Here is an 18,605-nt window from a genome sequence, read left to right as displayed (position 1 = left end):
CTCTGTTCCTCCCTTCCCTGCCTGCTTTTACTCCGTGCCGTGTCCATCCCCCTCGTCAGACCCCATCTCCCCACACTTTTCCCTAGAGAGCAATTTGACTCTAGGTGTCTTGGAGACTGTTTGTTTTAATAGGTATATCCCTTTCCACACTGGATTAATACACCTGCTTCCCTCTTCTCCCAGAGATAATTTTTCACATTGCAAATTAAATAGAGAAAGGCAAGTCAAAAGCCAAAGGAATAGATTTATTTTTCAGTGCTCTCAGTGGAAGGCCCCTGCGAAGGTACATTTCACAGCACATATATAATTGCATAGGTGATTAGCGAAACAGCTGGGGCAGTGGAAGAGAAGTAAGGCCGCGATAATTTGTCGAGTTTACAGGTATGGCTGAAAATCATGCAATTGCTCTTCTACAAAAGCCTGTCCTGTAAACCAATAAATTTTCTTACCAGTTCATTGCCTGCTGTGCACTTTTTTGGTTTCCCGTTGTTTCAGAGCACCAGCAAATGCACATTGTGCTGGGCAGGGCAGGGGATGCCCAGGCACGTGCAATTTCTTGTTCTCATTGTTGTGAACACAAGAGCCTGCAAGGAAACATCACTGACTCCTCATGGCACTGCCCTTCCCGGGGGCAAAGGGGTCAGGGTAAGGTCTTCGAAGTCAGTAAGGTCTCCTGACTCTACTGAGGCTTTTGAGTCAATGAACAGAGAAAACAACCGTCTTGTGTTAAGAAATTTTTATTTGTCCTTTGGATCTGTAATGTAAGCACATAAAATTACAAGTGGAAGAAACATCATGCCACAAAATTGCATAGAATTTTTACAAAAACGTGAATTATGCCTCTGAAACAATCATAGATTGAGGAACCGAAAAATATGTACATGTTAACTGAAAAATTTCATCCTACTTTGAAAGCAAATCATCAAGGACTAATCAATCACAGACACTATTAATACAATGTACAAGAGCAACACTGATTTCAAAGAAAGGCAGGCAATGATGTCCCTTTAGTTATCTCTCAGTGAATGTTTAGCTAATACATGAGCATTAATCAACATAATTATGAACATGTTAAATCTAAAATGTCTGGCCTTCATTAGAATTTTTAAAATTCTGTTTATACTGCCAAAACCAAGCTATTTTCAGTAGTGTAAAGATATCTGAAGTGCACGACCTAGTTTAATATAGACAGCTCTATTCTATACAGCAGGAAGTCCACGATACAGCATTTCCACACATTCAACACGGAACAAGGCAAATACATAAAAGGCACAAGACTTGCACATCATAAAGACCCTTTTTTTCATTATCTTACTCTAGTTCAAGTAATATCAATATTAAATGATATCTGTTTCACTGAAATAGTTTGACCAATGCAAGATGTACAGTATTACACACTACCTTACACCTGCAGAAAGTGGCACTGTACAGATATAAAAAAATGTGAGTACAGGAAATGGTCAAATACAAACGTCCTGTAAAATGACTACAGCTGATAGTATATTTAATCCAACCAGTATATTTATTTTTTTTTAATATAAATAAAAGGTTAATTGGTGTTTGCCCAAGATTCTTTGAAGACTGTGGTGAAGTCCTGGCTCCGCTGAAGTCCGCGGGAACGCAGCGCTGAAATTCAAAGGAGCTAAGATTTTACCAAAAAGCCTGCACTGTACAACAGTTTCTGTAATCCAACAGTCTTCAGTTTTATGTGAACACTGCTATCAGTTCATTCTTTTAATAATTTAGACAATATGTCATTTTTACTTTATAAAATGCAGCATTACATCTTGACTCTCTACATTTTCAGTGAGTGATTAAGATTGATTTCAAAGTGCAAAACGAGGATTAACAGAGGATTCACCTTTCCTAGCATTAAGATGAAAGTCAGAGTTTTGAATTTCACGTTCACTAATTTCATCATCATAAACCAGAATAGTTTAATCCAAAATATGATCTCCAAACAGCGTGCAATTTTTCTTTCTTTCTGCTCTAAGTTTAAAAAAGAAACACCAAAATACTGTTTGTTTTCCAAGATTTGAACTTATATATACATACACGCCATTACTTACACGCCATTACTTAACTGAAAACTTAACCGTGATTTGTATTTTATTGCTTAAATTTAAATAAAATAAGTTACTTTAAAGTACTAAAATCCTGAGGGAATGGAAGTAAAGTAACTTAACTGTTACGATGTATTAAAACGCCTTCCTATGTCATTGACTGCTTTCTCTGATTGCTTTTTAATACGAAGTAAGGCCGCGATCTTGCAAACGTACGCGAACATTATTCCCCAGCAGAGCTGCACTGAGCCCAGCGGTGCGCAGGAAAACGTGAGTTTAGCACGAGGCACTCGCTTGGGTACAAAGAGGAATCTGTCCGTAATGTTTCGTAATTCCCATTTCTGTTAGCACAGGAATCCAGAGAATAGCATTTCTTTACCTTTTCAAATATCCTGACTCTCACAAAGTCCCTCTGTCGTCTGATACAAATTTCTCAAAATGTGCTGTTACTTCTCTCATGCATATCATACAGTACACTAACTTTCATTGTTCTTATTTTAAGAAGTCAGTTAAATGGATTAATAGACATTTTTAAATAACAGTGATCAGGTTTTTATATTTTGCTTTTAAATTTCAGACCTTAGTAAAACTGAACCTCAGTCTTAAAAATAATGGAAGATTCTGTTAAATTTCAAATACTGTAGTCCTAAACATTTTATAATCCTATCAAATTCAGTAAGCTTAAAATATGATACTTAAAATCAATACTTTTGAGTCTGCAAAATATATATCAAATTTATATTCTAAACCTACTTTGATTTACAACACTAACACCACAAAAAAGAATTTTAGGATTCAATGACTATTTTATAGCAGTACAACCCAGATGTTAGCTTTCATAAAGGTTCTCTCTAGTCACGTATCCCTGAAACACTTCGTTTGGCCAAGAGACCACGTCAACTTCAAAGAGAAACATGCCGTGTGTGTATACAGGCGGATGTGCGTGCACATATAGCTCTATATATATATATATACACAAACATATATGCACTCACACAGTGTAACAAACACAGACATGCACGGACACCGACAATCTCCAGGCAGAGTTCTTCTCTTTGTTTTCCTCTTGTCCCCACAGTTCCAAGAATTTTCAGCAGCAAATACAATTTCTTTCCATGTGATAAACATAACACCGAGACGGCAAGCCACTAGTGCCTGCAAAGCTAAAAAGGATTAAATGTTTCAGTGCAAATGTAAAATGATGGTACAGCTGTCAAGGTGCAGTTAGAAAGAAGGAAACAAATATGACTAAGTACTCTTATAATATTCTCTAGGATTTGTATCAGTTTGGAGCACTTTGCACTAGCACTTCAAAAGGAAAGCTGCACACATTTGTCTCTGTACAATACACTGGTCTTCATTAAACATTCTTAACAGTGAACATGGCCAGAAAATTACCCATTGTAAATTGGCCAAAAAAAAAGAGAAACAAAAAGAGGGGGGGGATGGTTCACATTAATTTTCCCATTATGACTGCACTAAGCTTTAGAATAATAATAAGATGAAGAAAGAGAATGAAGACCTTTGCACAATACTTTTTATAAAATGTTCCTTTTGGGAAATGTGCACTTGAATGCAGACTCCGCCTGCCTCCCAAAGCGCTTCAGCGGCAGTTGACATCGGGAGACTGGAGACGGGCAGCTGGGGAGCGGTGCGCCCTGGCGCACTGATTGTTGCTTGGGCAGTTAAAAAGTAGTATCAAACACTTTTTCTGGATTATCTTCTTCCAATTCCTCTTCACTTTGCAGAGGTTTATGATTTGATTTTCCACTGTCAGATGCCAGGGAAGAGGGGGCAGAACTGTGGTCTCCGTCTTCGCTGATCTTCCCTTTCATGGCTTCCTGTACAAACTCCAGAATTTCCAAAGGCAATCTTTTGAATTTGTCTTGATACTCCTGATCCAGTTCCACCTGCAACTGCAACAAAAGAGACAAGCTGTCTTCCGTTGTATCTAGTGAGACCAGTGCTACAGTACGGGGAACGCACCACATGAGGCAGGGGGTGGAATTAATAACGCATTTTTGCCTGCTTCAGGAATACATTCCTTTCTTTTTCATACCAGCGCCACACATCCAATAGGCCCATTGATTTCCATGCAGCCGTTGCAAAGCTGAAGGGATGTGTGGTCATTTGTGCGTAAGGCTGGTTTTGGGTACCGGCCTTGGGTACCCAAATCCTTGAAATATATGTGGATTTAACTGTATTGGTGTCCATACTTGCACTGGCTTTCACAAGATCTCATTCAAGTGCAGTATGGATCACAGATAAGCCTCTGAAAGAGCAAGGCCTTAATTAAGCTTCAGGTAGTTAATCACACATTAATCACACCACAGACATTGCTCGGAGAACAATATAATAACTTTTGCCAGATTTCTTGGGTTGGAGAAACCATTAGGAAAAAGTCCGTTGTCAAAGGGAGTCAAAGAGGGAAGGAAAAAAGTTCAATTACATTTCTTAGGGCTAGATCATGGAAAGTTACGTTATCTGATTAATGCAGTATGTATCTTGGACGTTACCAGGGAAAAAGTGTCTTATCATCAACAGGATGCAAAAGGCATGCAGAAAGAAATCTGGCTATTAGTCTTCAGGAAGCTGTGGGTCCCTTCCCAGTATTTATTTGTATAGCCTTTGTTTTTAGTGCCCGTATTAGGAACATTATTTAAAAAACATTAATGTGTGTGAAGATTTCAACTGAAGACAAAGCCAGTTTTTGCACTGTGACCAATTTGAGCACGGCAGGAAGCAAAAGGGGTGAGTTCCAAAGCCAAACCTGCTCCATCCGTCTGTCCATCCATCCAACCATCCATCCAGTCACCTTCTTAAAAAGAAGGGGTCAGGTTCTGCTAACTGTAGCTGCAGCAGTTTCACAATAGTTTCTTAGGCAATTGTGCTTTGAGCTGTTTTTTTCCAGGATGTATAAAGGTGCTATGAATTCCGATCCTTCAGCTCTATGCTTGAGTCTATCCTGTCTGGTTTCAAGTCTCCTTCACCCCATTGCGATGGCTCTCAAAAGGTAATAGAAATTTTCACTTGAACATTAGGACCTACACAACTCTTACCATCCTCGACCTATCCACAGCATGTAACTTTACCACTGCCTCTCCCTCTGAGCCCTTCCAATCCCAATCCCCATGCTTCTGCCCTGGTTTTCATCCTGCATCTCTGATTTTGTTTTTGTGAGGCCTCTTCTCCTTTCTCCTGATGTGCAAATCAAAGTCCTTAGCTCACCCGGTCTAGTTCTACATTCCTAAATTAGACAAATTTTGCAGTTTTTCTTCCTCAAGATCTAAGATCTGGCTTTTTCCTGTTGGTTTTCCAGCTTAAGCTCCTTTCCTGCCTTGTTTCTGGCAATTTTCCTGCTGTTCTGCCCTCAGTTTCCCACCTCAGTGCCACAGTGCTGACAAACACTGAGTCTGAGACACAAACAGTTGCATTAAATACACCCTGCCTCTAAATTATGTATTTGTAGCACCTGTTCGACAATCACTACCATAACACCCTCTTTCATGCAGTACCTTTCTTTTTTTCCTGAACAAATTTCTTTGTTTTCTGGTTTTATGTCTAGATACAAGTTTTTGAAGGCATCCTCCTTTCGTCTCCATTTTGATAACACTTCCAATAGTACACATATTGTCAGAGGAACAGTGCCGTAGTGTGGTTGGTAGGAAAAACCCACAACAGACGCTGATCACCCCTCACTGCCCAGCTTACCGCTGGGGCCCTGCAGCCCTGGACTCCATGCCTGCTGCCCAGTGACTTTCTCAACCACCAGGAAGCTACATCTGCACTGGTCTCTACCTCAGAGCGACGGCAGCATGGCCCTCACGTAGGTCATACTGCAAATCCAGATTATGTTCTAGGCAAAAGGTCTACCACCATGGTACAATCATGCTTTTGGTTACAGTTCACTGCTAAATACCTGCACTGCTTAAAAAAACAGGAGGGAGGGAGGGAGGGGCAGGTGAGTCCTGTTTAGTTACGACAATTACCCAAAGATGCTATCACAGTTAGAGGGAGACTTACGCCAAGCGTGGCACAAAACATTCTCTGGGTTAACCTGAAACAGCAGCGATGGCACATCTTTGCCTTTTCAGGAGCATTTCTAGCCGGGCTCTGGGCTGCCGATGCAGATCTGTAGCAGTGTCCTAGCACCCAACAAAGCCAGCTAAAGTTCTTGCAGGGAGAGGCAGCTCTGCATGCAACATTTTTTATAAATCTGGGAATTGAGGGATAGGCTCCGTAGCACTGGAAGACAAAGCTTTATAAAAGGGCATGAATTTTTTATACAGCAGTGTCTGAGCCAGAGATGGGCTGCTGCACTTCCCCACATCATTGCCGTACATGGAATTACTGATTTTGTAAATTTTGGGCACCTCAGGTATAGAAGGAGGTATGCAAAATCGAAAGTCAAAGTCTCCTGGCTCTCAACTTCCTTCAGAACCTTGATTTGCTTAATTAGGTTTACAAGCGATAGAAATATTTGAAATCCCTCAGAAACTGAACATTATCTGAACCCTGTGCAACCGTAAGCATGTTGTTAGATAGCAACTGAGTCTAATATTCACCTCCTAAAGCGCCTCCAGTTGATAATCCCCCCTAAGTCGAGTGTTTAAGAGAAATGCCATGCATCTGGAGCTAGCTCTCTCTCTTCAGTGTCTCCAGAGACAGTCTATATAGATATCTAATCATGAGAAGGTTGAAGTTAGTTGAGAAGGAGCAGACAGTAGACAAGGAGGGGTGATTAAAACTACAACCATGTGTAAAAGTTAGTTTTCTTTCTCATTTCAAAGGCACTGTCAGTCCTTCCCCTTGCTTGGCTTCAGAGTGGCACCCCAGAGCCCATTCCCTGACCCCCAAGCTATCATGCAAGACCCCAGCCACAATGAAGAGCACAGGGGTGAGCCTGGGTGCAGTGCAGCCATCCCACTGCCAGAGCTGACCCCTCGCTGAAGGCTACTTTAGCAAGCCCGGGGCTTGCAAACCCATGGCAGTCTGACAGTGCATTGCCGTGTTTCTCCTTAAACCACCACCTCCAGGCACAACACTGGCAAACAGCTGTGGGTCAAGGTTAAAGAAACAAGTTGCCTGCTTAAAACCAGCTGGCTCAGAAAACCCCACTGTTTTTCTTTTAAAACCCTCAGTATCATTCTATTAGACAACGATAACCATATTCTACGGCTTTACAGGGACATTACAGTTCACTCACTAATGGAAAGCTGCCCTCCTGTTAGTGGCAGTAGTCACAGAATCATGGAATGGTAGGGGTTGGAAGGGACCTCTGGGGATCATCTGGTCCAACCCCCCTGCCAAAGCAGGGTCACCTAGAGCAGGTTGCACAGAACCACGTCCAGGTGGGTCTTGAATATCTCCACAGCCTCTCTGGGCAGCCTGTTCCAGGGCTCCGTCACCCTCAGAGGGAAGAAGTTCTTCCTCATCTTCAGACGGAACTTCCTCTGCTTCAGTTTGTGCCCATTGCCCCTTGTCCTGTTGCTGGGCACCATTGAAAAGAGCCTGGCCCCACCCTCCTGACACCCACCCTTAAGATATTTATAAGCATTTATAAGGTCCCCTCTCAGCCTTCTCCTCTTCAGGCTGAACAAGCCCAGCTCCCTCAGCCTTTCCTTGTAGGAGAGATGCTCCAATCCCCTCATCATCCTCCTAGCCCTCTGCTGGACTCTCCCCAGTAGCTGCTCATCTTTCTTGAACTGGGGAGCCCAGAATTGGACACAGCTCAGCTAGTTATGTATTCCTTTTACTAGGCATGCTGATGGCACAACAAAGTGCCATGTCAGTGTGTGTGTGCGTAAGTGAAAACCTCTCCGCACAACCAGCACCCCCCATTCTCCAGTCACGTGTGGCCTTACTATTCAGTTTGCTGTCTCCTTGGGTTGCTTCCCACCACAAGTACAACTACCCCGATTTCTCTACTCTCCAGCTAGTAGACAAAGTGACCTACACTTGCTTTTAGGATTTTGGAGCCAGACAAGGCGGGGAAAATGAGACTGATGATTAGGCGGGCAGATCATTATCTGGACCACTGTTCCCATTAACATGTAACAACCTTCTTCTTTCTATTACCTCACTGTCTCCCACAGATCCTCTGTCCTCTCTTTAACCCCCAGCTAAAGCCACTTACTAATGTCACCTCCAACGCAGCTTTAGTATCCCACAAGGGGTTGGAAACATTTCTTGTTCAGGTAAATCACACTCCCATGTATTTTACTTACAGGCAATTAGTTAATATTTTGGAGCCATCATTACGTGTTTGCAGGGGGGTCCTTGGGGACGAGATGAATGCGTTAGTCACTCTTGATGGCTGTGGCCAGAAGCTCTAACTATTGAATATATGCTTCTATCTACCTACCCTTTGTTTTTTACCCAACAGTGCTAGTTAAAAAACATCAGCTGATACTCGCATCAGCTTTACAAAATCAGTAAGTATCAGTATTATTATTCCCAAATTACAGATGGAAGGAGAGAAATTAAGCTTAGGTAGGGATCAAAGCTCAGGAGGTGCCATGCTCAGCTGCCTCTGGTTTGAAAGGGCTCTCCTGAGTTCTCTTTATATGATTGCTTATCAAACTAGACATACACCAGCACAGGCTTCCAACAGGCTGCAGACCACTGGGCCACCAAGTTGTCCTACTCAAAGTAACAGCAGATACAGTGAGGCTTTGACTGCGACTGTCCTGCCTCTGTTAGCTACACCCCACAAGAGTTCCACAAGGAAGCTGTGCCTGAGGGTCCTCCTTGATGTCAGCCCGCCGTTAGGTGGGTGACTGAGGGGCTTCGGCTCGTGCACCCTCACGCCCTGGACGAACACTACCGTATCCTTTGAACCTCGACTACAACCAACACAGCCCCTAGCCTTAGGGACGGAAAATGAGCAAGGCTTTACACGACTTCAGGAGCAGAGCTCCTGGTGGGCGGCCAGCCAGCTGCCCAGCTGATCAGCTCACATTCCCTCTCCATTCAAAGGGCTCTTCGGCATCCTTGGCTACAACCGCTTTCCAAAAAGGGTCATCATTCAGAGAGAGGCCTCAGCAACCCTTCCTTGGAATGTGGGAGGTGAAAATGAATATGGTTATTCGGCTTAAAGCAAGGAAAATGCAGTCAGGAAACAGATAGTATTATTAAAACTATTTATAGCATTTAGACCTAGCTGTTATTATTAAACCTACCAAAATAACATAGCATAACATAGCATTAAAATATTGACTGTGATCAATAAAGAATTACTGAAGCAGAGACTGTGGTTTCAGACTATCCTGATCAAGCCCCGGTAGACTTTTGCATACTTGCAATGTGATCTAATGAACTTCTGTTTTTACCAAGAATAAAAATAAAACAATCACATGAAAAATGCAACATGCTGCCAACACAAGTTACCAGGAGGGCTGCAGTTCACATGGAGTGTTTAGGTTAAAAAAGATTAGAAAAATTAAAAAATAAAAATGTTAAACTCCTTAATCCTTAATTATTCCACATTTACGGTGTTTCATATTATCTTCTCCCTGAGTTTAAACTTCAAATACTGAACTCCTTTCCCTTCTCACTACCTGAAATACATCTCATCCCTCTTTCCTGTTGCAGAATCTTTTTTTTTTTTTCATTTCAGGATTATTTTAAGATAACTGTGGAAAAGCAAACAAGCTGGGCTAATGAGGTATAAGAATCTAATAATGAGCTACCAGAGGTTTCAGATGTAGAGCAAAGTTAAGAAAAGTTTTGCTGTAGCTCAAGGCATGGGAAGTAGATATCTGCACAAACTTAAATGACATCCGGATCTAGGACCTCAGGTGTCAGAAGCGAAGAGCTCACCGTGTGTCTTAAAAACAACCAGCAGACTAAAACGTGACCCTATGACACACACAGGAAATTTGGGAATATCTCTGTGGGCTGGTGTCGTTGCCAGCATCTTGTGAAAGTCTGCTGCATCTATCCCACAGCCAGCCTCCATGGCTTGAAGACACGAGGTGGATACACAGCTGGCCGATAAGCAGCACCGTTTCCATCTCACCTCCTTCACTTCTCCCCGGCAGACCAAGGGAAAGGGAAATGGTGGGAGAAAACACGTCCAGCCCGTCTCCCTTCCTGGCACAGCAACACCTTTGAAGTTGCTAATGCGAACACTGCTGCTCCTTCCCATTGGATCTTAAAAGCAGTGTTTCGGAAGTAAGTAATGAAAGTGTTTTCCAAACAATTTCCCCCTCTCTTCCTTCCCCATACAGCTTGAGAAACTGCATGCTTGGCCTGCACAGCGGTGTGACCTCGTACCGTCATTCTCCTAATGTAAGATCCCTGCCAGAGGCAGTCAGTTAGCAAAACCAACCCGCTTCCACATGGACTGGGATTCATTCCAGCTCACATTTTTTTTAAAAATGTATTTTTGACTCAAAAATAATGGAAGGGTCACTACTTAAATAGCATCTAAAGAATTAATCTTCAAGCAAAAATGTTTTGCTAAAGTTATGTATAAAATACAACTGGTGAAGAAAACCCCACCAAAAATGCAATTTTGTTGAGTTAAAAACATTCATTACGGCCATACTTGTTTTGATGACATTCTTTCACTGCAAAAATTTGATACGACTCAAAATAAAGTTTTTTTAAGTCACACATTTTCCATTCCACTAGCAATTTTTCTGTAAGGCCATTTTTTTTAGTTTCGTATTTCTTTTATCCCTCCTTTTAAATCTACCTTATTTTGCGTTATTCATAAATACTTTGTTTCCCTGCCTGCACTCTTTCTTTCCCTGAATGATGCAGTGAATTATGAATGAAAAACAATCCAAATATCCCGGCTCAATGCTCCAGATAAAAATGCACTCTGAGGACTAACTAGTTTGGTATCTACAACAATGTCTGACATTTCCAACAGCGAACTATTTATGCTCAAATTTTTGACAAGATTTTAACAATTTCTGAGTTCTGAATCCAAATGTGAAAAATTTCTAAGTTGCATTATTTTCCCTTGAGGCAGAGGGCAGCAAAATATCAAAATAATGTGTTGGGTTTTTTTTTTAATATTTGGTTATTGCATTTTTTCACCAGTTGAAATGTGATACTAATTTGTATCCATAATTACTGTGGCACTACCCACATGCAGTATAATATTTAATTCCACATAAACAGTACCTGTTCTTTTTGTTTCTCTGATCAGAAACTCAACTGCATTAATTCCTTCTGTGCAATTTCAGCACAATGTATTTTGACAGGAGGCAGTACCTGGTTACTACACGATTTGTAACGAAAGGGGGACTGCAACCTCTACACGATATTTCTGTTTAGCAAAGCTCCCATTTTCTTTTTCACATGTCATTGGAGCTGTTTATTGTCTTAACACTGGTGACACTGATCTTTTTACTGGTCAGTGAAAACACATGGCAACAGAAATACTGGTAGGAGATTGTGGCCCCTCTTTCACTCCTCCCTTGTTTCTCTAGATCTGCTAAAGCTCCAAATACTTATTTTTCTTCCTGCAAATATTTGACCTGTGTGCCTAAAGACAATTTTGAATAGAGGATTTGGGGCTTTTAAGACTGCATCAGACAACAAATATGCATAATGTCAGTGACCTCAATTTAGCTTCCAAAATAGCACATAGAGGACTCCCAGATTAAGGGTACAGAGAGCAAGCAAGCTGCTGTTCTGCTGCTTTTCATTTTCAGAGCTTACTTAATTAGAAAGCCATTCTGGAGGGATACAGCATTAAAAGACATATGAGTAGAAAAAATTGTTAAAAGCAGATGGAGGCTCAGTAACAGGGAGAGTGAAATTGAGGAACAGAGCTCAGGGATCAAGTGATTTATAGGCAGCAATTTTTGTTTAATTGGAAACAGAAGGAGTTTCTTATTAAGGACCATGTTGTTCCCTCCACTATGGAGATTTCTGCTGGGAAGGCAAAGGAGTAACCACTGCTTAGTTTTCCTCGCGCCTCATGGCTGCAGTCCCTCTGCAGCACTCAGCGTGCTACAAGGGGCTGCAGGAGACAGGGACTTGAGGCGAGGATGATGGGTTTGAGGAGAACCCGGGACTCCTCTGCAGGACCTTTCCAAAAGTGATGTACTGCTGTGTGGAAGAATGGCCCAAAGAAAGCAGCTGGGAAATGCAGTTTCTTGGGAAGCTGTTTATCCAGGTCTGGGAAATGAGCTGGTATCTCTACATGTGCAGAGAGCACCTAAACACTCTTTTTCTTTTTCTCCCAGTGACGGCAAGCAAGTGCAAAAAGGAACATGCCACTGTGTCAACATTAGGGCTTAACATAGCTACTCAAGGACAATATAACTAAGCATGAGATGAAACTGTTCAGATAGCTGAGGCTTTACCTCATAAGATGCTGGATGTGGAATCACTAAAGAAAACCTAAGGGCACTCATCATCAGAGACAGTGCAGGGAACACCATTGCACTAGGCAGACAACAGCCGGTGCGGGAAATGTCTTTATGCTGACTGGGAAGCTCCCATTTATGATTCCTGTCTCCAGACAAGTACATCTCAGTCTTGGTGCATGCCCTTGGTGCGTTTTCAAAGAACGGTTACTTTTCAGACCATGACAGACATGAGAGACACCAATTCTAGGACCTTCTCTTCGCCAGCCCCACCCCACACCCTTTCTCTCCCAAATGAAGCTACCCTAGCCCTTGACACAAGGTCTAATACCCCAAGCCCATCTTCTCACCCCCCCAAGGTCTCCATGCTATTCCTGACACCAGGGACACTTGCTCAGGAGTCGCTGTATTTTTGACTGATCGACTACTGCTGCCCCTGCCTTCCCCTATTGACGGATTGCACAGTCCACATACTGTTCTTCAGAAATTGCCCCAAGGTGGGCTTGAAAAAATAACTGTAACACCCCAAGCATGTTACAAGCCAAGAAGTCTAGAAATTGTAGACTCTGTTATCTTCCCTTATTCCCCCTTTGGCTTCCCCGACAGTTATCTTCCATGTTTCAGCTTCGTGCCTCTTCCCGTTAAAGCAAAGGTGATTTGCTATGCCTCCCTGATGTACAACAAGTCCCCATATAAAAGAGTCCTTTAATATCTGCTGTCTCAAGGCATTAGTCTGTAACCTTAGGGCCTTCATCAATCTGTGTCTCCACCTTTATTAACTGCAACCTCAATTAAACCAATGGGACTGTGAAGAAACCTGGGACCTGGGTTCCTAGATTTTAGCACCTGTACAGAAACTCGTATCTTCTTTCTGTATAGTAAACCAACACCTGTTCCAAGAGGTAATGAAAAAATAAATGTTTGAGGGATGAGATGCCTATCTGTGTTCCTCGGGTTATACAGGTATTACACATACATATGCCTGCACTGTACCTTTGCTGAAAACTTATGAGTTAGAGAAGCTTGTTACAGCAAAAGCCTAAACTGGTGATCTTCTCCTACTGGCAGCTGTATTATTAGTAGTAATTTGAGATCTCTTGCATTTTCTTTAAAGAGATAGCTTGTACTGAATTCTGTGGGAAGATTTTCTTCACAATAACTTTTGTTTCCCATTTCTTCATCAGTACAGCAGTTTGTTCTCATGCAAAGCCGTGCTCTGTGCATTGTAAGCTGTATACTTGGAATCACTCTTCTTTTTGATGACTATTTTGTGTAATTGTTTCCCTCTGTGGATAAAATGCTTTCTTAAGCTGTCAAGTGGGGGTTTTTTTCTGACTATAAATACGTGACCTATGCATCTCATGATGCGTATGAATAAAGATAATTTGAGCTGGTATGAATGGGAAAAAAATCCCCTCTCCGTGAGCATGTATAACATTTTAAGGCTAGATTCTGCTCTTTTTTCATTATCACTGGAATAAGCTAGCTTCACTGTAAGCAAAAGAGAATCTGTTCAGTTTCAATGCAATAAATCCAGAGAAACTCCACTGAATTCTCATCTATCATCTGATACTGCCCTTAGTTTACTGGTGTGGATCCAGGATAAATAACTCTAGTGACATAGCTCAAATACAGCTTCATAATTGCTGCTTTTATAAAGTGCTGTCCGTATTTTAAACACAGTCTTCAAAACAAACAACAACAAAAAAAAATCAGTGCATCCATTGCCTTCTAGCAAGTGATTTTTTTCCACTTCCAAAATGCCTCCGAGGCACCATGTAAACAGGCAGCTGACTGTCTAACAGCACAGGCCTTGGAAGAGTAGCAGTATTATAGTTCTTAGCTCAAGAGGTCATAACAGTCCCTTGGAAACTACTTTTAAATGACATCTTGAGGTTACAACAGCAACAATATATTCCAGAAAAATTTCAAATCCCGGGTGGACCAGAGAACGCGGGACTCTGAGAGCTGTGCAGCACCACAGCAGCTGAGCAGGATGTCTCCAGGGAGCCCTGGAATCCGCAGGGTCACTTTATGTACAATGCGTGTTGCCTAAAAGTGGTGCTGTCCTGCAGAGCGAGAGACTGTGGCTATTTTTGAAAGAGGAGAGAGGGAAGAGAAGAAAAGAAAGCTTCAGGTGCTTAAGGCTTCCTGTGTGAGGGTTCTGGAGCTGACAAAGTACAGATCTGAAAAAAATGTGGTGAAACCCACACCACAGCTTTTGGATCCTTGCCTAAACTGAACTCTGAATACAGTCTAACTTTTTTCAGTCTCTCACCTCCACCTCGCTAATAGATAATTATAGTGTCGCCTCTGTCTGACTCTCGGCAGGACATCTCTAACAGATCCCATCAGCATTGCAGAAAATTCCCTCCAAGTACAGAGATTTCTTCTCAGATACAGCAATGAAAATGAAATAAATAATCTATTTCTCTGTCTTTCTCTAGTGGCATCACCGTGCTGCTCAATGGAAAAGGAACAGAGTCATCCTATGATTAAGTCTGGCACCTCCTTTTGCTGTGATGTCCCGCTCTGCCCTTCCTACGCAGCCCAGACTCTCAAGCCTGTTTAGAGTAATAAGAACTCCTAGCATACACTGAGGTCTGTGTATTTGTGACGGCATGTTTCTTAAGGTACACGCTCACTATAATTTCCATGTCATTGATAATTGTCAGGGAACTGAATGGAGGTTTAGAAGCAAGCCATCATTAGTTCAAAAAACAATATCACACTGATAGAGCCTTATGCTGCACTTTGAAGTTTACCGTGCACTGACTATACCTTTTCACATTAGAAAGCCTCTGCGGGATGAAGCCTTATTGAAAAGTCTGCTTGGAAAATTACTGAGGAGTCAGTCCTTCTGTTAATATCCTGTTAAAAATGAATGTTTTTAGACTAGGAAGCAAGCACTCTCTCCATAAAGATCAAAGCCTTAGAAGTTTCTTTGAAAACCTTTTCAAGTAGTTGCAGTTCTGTAATCCCTTGTAACAAGGAAGGTTATTCCAAAATATTTCCTAACTCATTAGCAACATGAATCTGGCTTCCTCTTTACTATTAACAGGGATGTGCATTGACTATCCCCAAACGATGAGCCAATTTAGTGACCGACCCATTATTTTATAACATAACAAGCTAATAAAAAAGATCTATTCAGAACCTGGCAGAAGTTTAACAGCAGAGACAGAGCTAGTGTCTCTCATTTTCCATCTTCCAGAAATGATGGTTCAGTATTTTGGCCTTTGTACTTCCAAGTGCCAGGAAAGTTTTGAGGCTGAGTTTAGTAATGACAAAAAGTTGGGACTCAATTCAAATTTATATATTGATGTATATGTTCATTATTATATACTTAACATCAACTGGAGATGTATCACTGCTGCTAAGGATACAGAGTCTGATACTGTTTATGGCTGCTCTGCGTTTCTATATTCCTATTATCTTCATGTCTCTACTGCCACAATTATTTCATCCATCTATCCACCACTTCTTCTTTCGTGCTATATTACACAACAGACTTTTGGGTTTTTTTGACTTGAGAAGCAAAATCAGTGTGGAATTTTAACTGCAGCTCTTAAAAACTTCATAGCTTAATGTAAAAGCTGCACTGCCCAGAGGTTCAACCTAATTAAAAAATTGCCTGAAGATTTTTACTTCTTAATACAATGAACTTAAAAGGAAAAAAACCTCCTCTTCTTGTCTGTACTGCTATTACTGGATTAAGTAGTACTATGCAATGGGAGGTTAACGGAGCCATCCTCATGATTATGTTTAAGGGATTAATATTTCAGTTCAGTTGCTTTTTATTTAAACATTTTTTGCAAAGTTCATATTAATGCCGACTACTGCAAACTCAGGCAACTCTCTAATCATCCACCGAGTTTAAATGAACCACACAGAAAACTTTATTTCAATGCTGTTCAACAAGCATCCTGTAATGCAAAAACTGACATATAAGGTAACTTTATAAAGCTAGATAAACAAGACACAGCCTGTCCCAGTGCTGCACAAAGTAGCTTGAACTCATGCCTGTTAAAGGGCATACCCAAAGTTCACTTCAGTCTACAAGAAGACAGTACTTGACTTTGATGGGTTTTGGATCTGCAGTACCGGCAACCATATAAGTACAGGCACAGAGTAACCCGGTCAGATGAAAGAATCACTGGCACAAGATGGCATGAAGTGCACGCTCCTCCCCAAACAGTGACCTGAAGTTAATCTGACTCACAAAGGAGCAGTGCAAATGCCGTGTTTCAGAGGTTCAGGATTTTCAACTGTCTTGTGCTAGCAACTTAAGGAAGCTGCAAAGCATGAAAGGGTCTAGGAAACAGGACCAGGCTGCTGTTTAAGATCCAAGCCTGCTTCAACAGACTGCTAGAGGTAACAAATTCCCACAGAGAAGGTCAGATGACATCCAGACCTGCCCACCTTTCTCTCTTTTTGCCTATAACCTGATATGGGTTTCTGTTGAGCACCTGAGCTCCATGAAGAAGGGGAACCTCTGAAGGTGTTTTGCTCTTTTAATGCTTAGTATGGGTGAAGGACTACCACCCTGAGCATGCTACAGCCCAACAAGCCTGCACAGATCCTGAGGTCAGCTATTCTCAAGTGCAGTGCAGCTTGTTCAGTGAGTTATGGTGACAGAAAATTCGTGTGTGTCACAGCGCTTGCATGTTTTAAGTCTGCACTGTGGTATGCTTTTCATCTTGCTGTGCAGTTGGACATCTTAAAGTCCACTTGAACAAATCTCTTAATGACATTGCCAATAGCACAGACGGATTTTGTGGTCAGACCTTCCTGTTGCTAGGAAAAGGGATATGCACATTCCCTAGAAGCCAGCAGAGACAGGAAAATAAGGGATACTACAACTTACACCCTCCCTCCCCCGCCGATCTCAGTGGGCCACAGCACGTGGAGATCACACTGGGGCCTCATCCAGATCTCAGGCCTACTACAGGAAGAGTAAGCTTGCCTACCGACATTAGTGTGTGCTGGATTTGGTCCCAGGCTTCTCTCCTTCTGAAGTTAATACAGTTCATCCAAGTTTAGTTCACCACAAGGTCAAGCCTGAACTGAGACGAATCTCATGGAACTTCACTAAGTCCTTTGCTTTTTTTTCCACCGAGAGGCATGCCATCAGAATGTATAACATGATCTCCACAGAGCTCTGATTTGTTTTTAATCTGATTTCATTTATGTGTATCACTGTTGGTAGCTTCTATCTTGGAAAAGTTTTGTACTGTGCAAAACCTTATTTAAGAAAAAAAAATTGGCAGGAGAACAAAACCTCTTTCCATTATAAGAACTTATCCTTTTAATGATCTATCAGTGTTTTATTATTACTTCGGTACTTGACATCTTCCAAAAGCATTAAAAAGTTCTTCAGATGTCTTACGACTTTACAGTGTATCCTGTGATGCCAAATCTGACCACAATCTATTTGAAGATAAGTTTAACGAACACTAGAAAAATAAAGGCCTTTCATAAGTGATCCAGTTATTTGAGGAAGCAAAAGAGTACTTTCAAAACATTGGTTGCTTGGTTTAAAGCTCTATTTAAAATACGTGTGGAGTACACATTTTTGTTGAGGATAACAGAAGTTTTTCTTGAATTTTGGGAGTGTTGCAAATGACGGCAGGCAAGTATCAGAAATGAATGAGATTATTAACTTGCAAAAAATCCTTTTAGAACAATGACTATAAAATGTCATCTTTTCCCCATCTCATGCAGATGTATTTAGAACTCTATAAATACAGACAAGCATTAGGTTTAGTGATGGTAAGTGAATAATTCAGTCATCTGCTACTCTGTAAAACAGTAAAAAGATTATTCTTAGTCACAGAAGTTATTCCTAAAAATTTCTTATCAGTTGTGTTATTTAAACTTTCTTACATATCAATTAGTTTGAAATAATAAGTCTTTAGGCTATCCATTAATTGCAGCACTGTATTTAAAATTATGCAATGAAAATTAAGCCGAAGCACCAAGCTGTCTTGGCTAACAAAAAAGGTTTCCTCAGCCCTTCGGATAAAGAAGGAGAGATAATGGGGGCACTGAATTCACAGGAGAACTCTTTCTCAGTTTACTGTTCTCTCTCATCACACAGACTACCGAAGCCACAAGCCGTTATCCACGTATTTAATTTGCAGTGTTGCATTTTCAGTGCATTCATTTTCCGATCGTTTGGTATTACTATTTTCAGACACAGAAAGAAAAG

At 41.4% G+C, this 18,605-nt stretch overlaps 1 protein-coding gene across 5 annotated transcripts in view; it reads right to left on the bottom strand.

The window, feature by feature from the left end:
* Nucleotides 1–721: 721 nt before the first annotated feature.
* Nucleotides 722–18,605, bottom strand: part of PLCB1 (phospholipase C beta 1) — a 425,067-nt gene continuing 407,183 nt past the window's right edge. For 2 of the 5 annotated variants that reach the window (XM_075413466.1, XM_075413468.1), the window contains exon 32: nucleotides 722–3,979. In XM_075413466.1, coding sequence (XP_075269581.1) covers nucleotides 3,749–3,979 — 231 coding nt within the window. In that variant the 3' untranslated portion in view covers nucleotides 722–3,748. The remainder of the gene's footprint in view (nucleotides 3,980–18,605) is intronic. The other 3 variants (XM_075413467.1, XM_075413470.1, XM_075413469.1) reach the window with 3 other exon arrangements.

This window comes from Opisthocomus hoazin, chromosome 2 (genome assembly GCF_030867145.1).
Source record: "Opisthocomus hoazin isolate bOpiHoa1 chromosome 2, bOpiHoa1.hap1, whole genome shotgun sequence".
Taxonomy (NCBI): Eukaryota; Metazoa; Chordata; class Aves; order Opisthocomiformes; family Opisthocomidae; genus Opisthocomus; species Opisthocomus hoazin.
The sequence above is the reverse complement of the archived record's forward strand: the minus strand, read 5'-3'. Positions and strand labels throughout refer to the sequence as shown.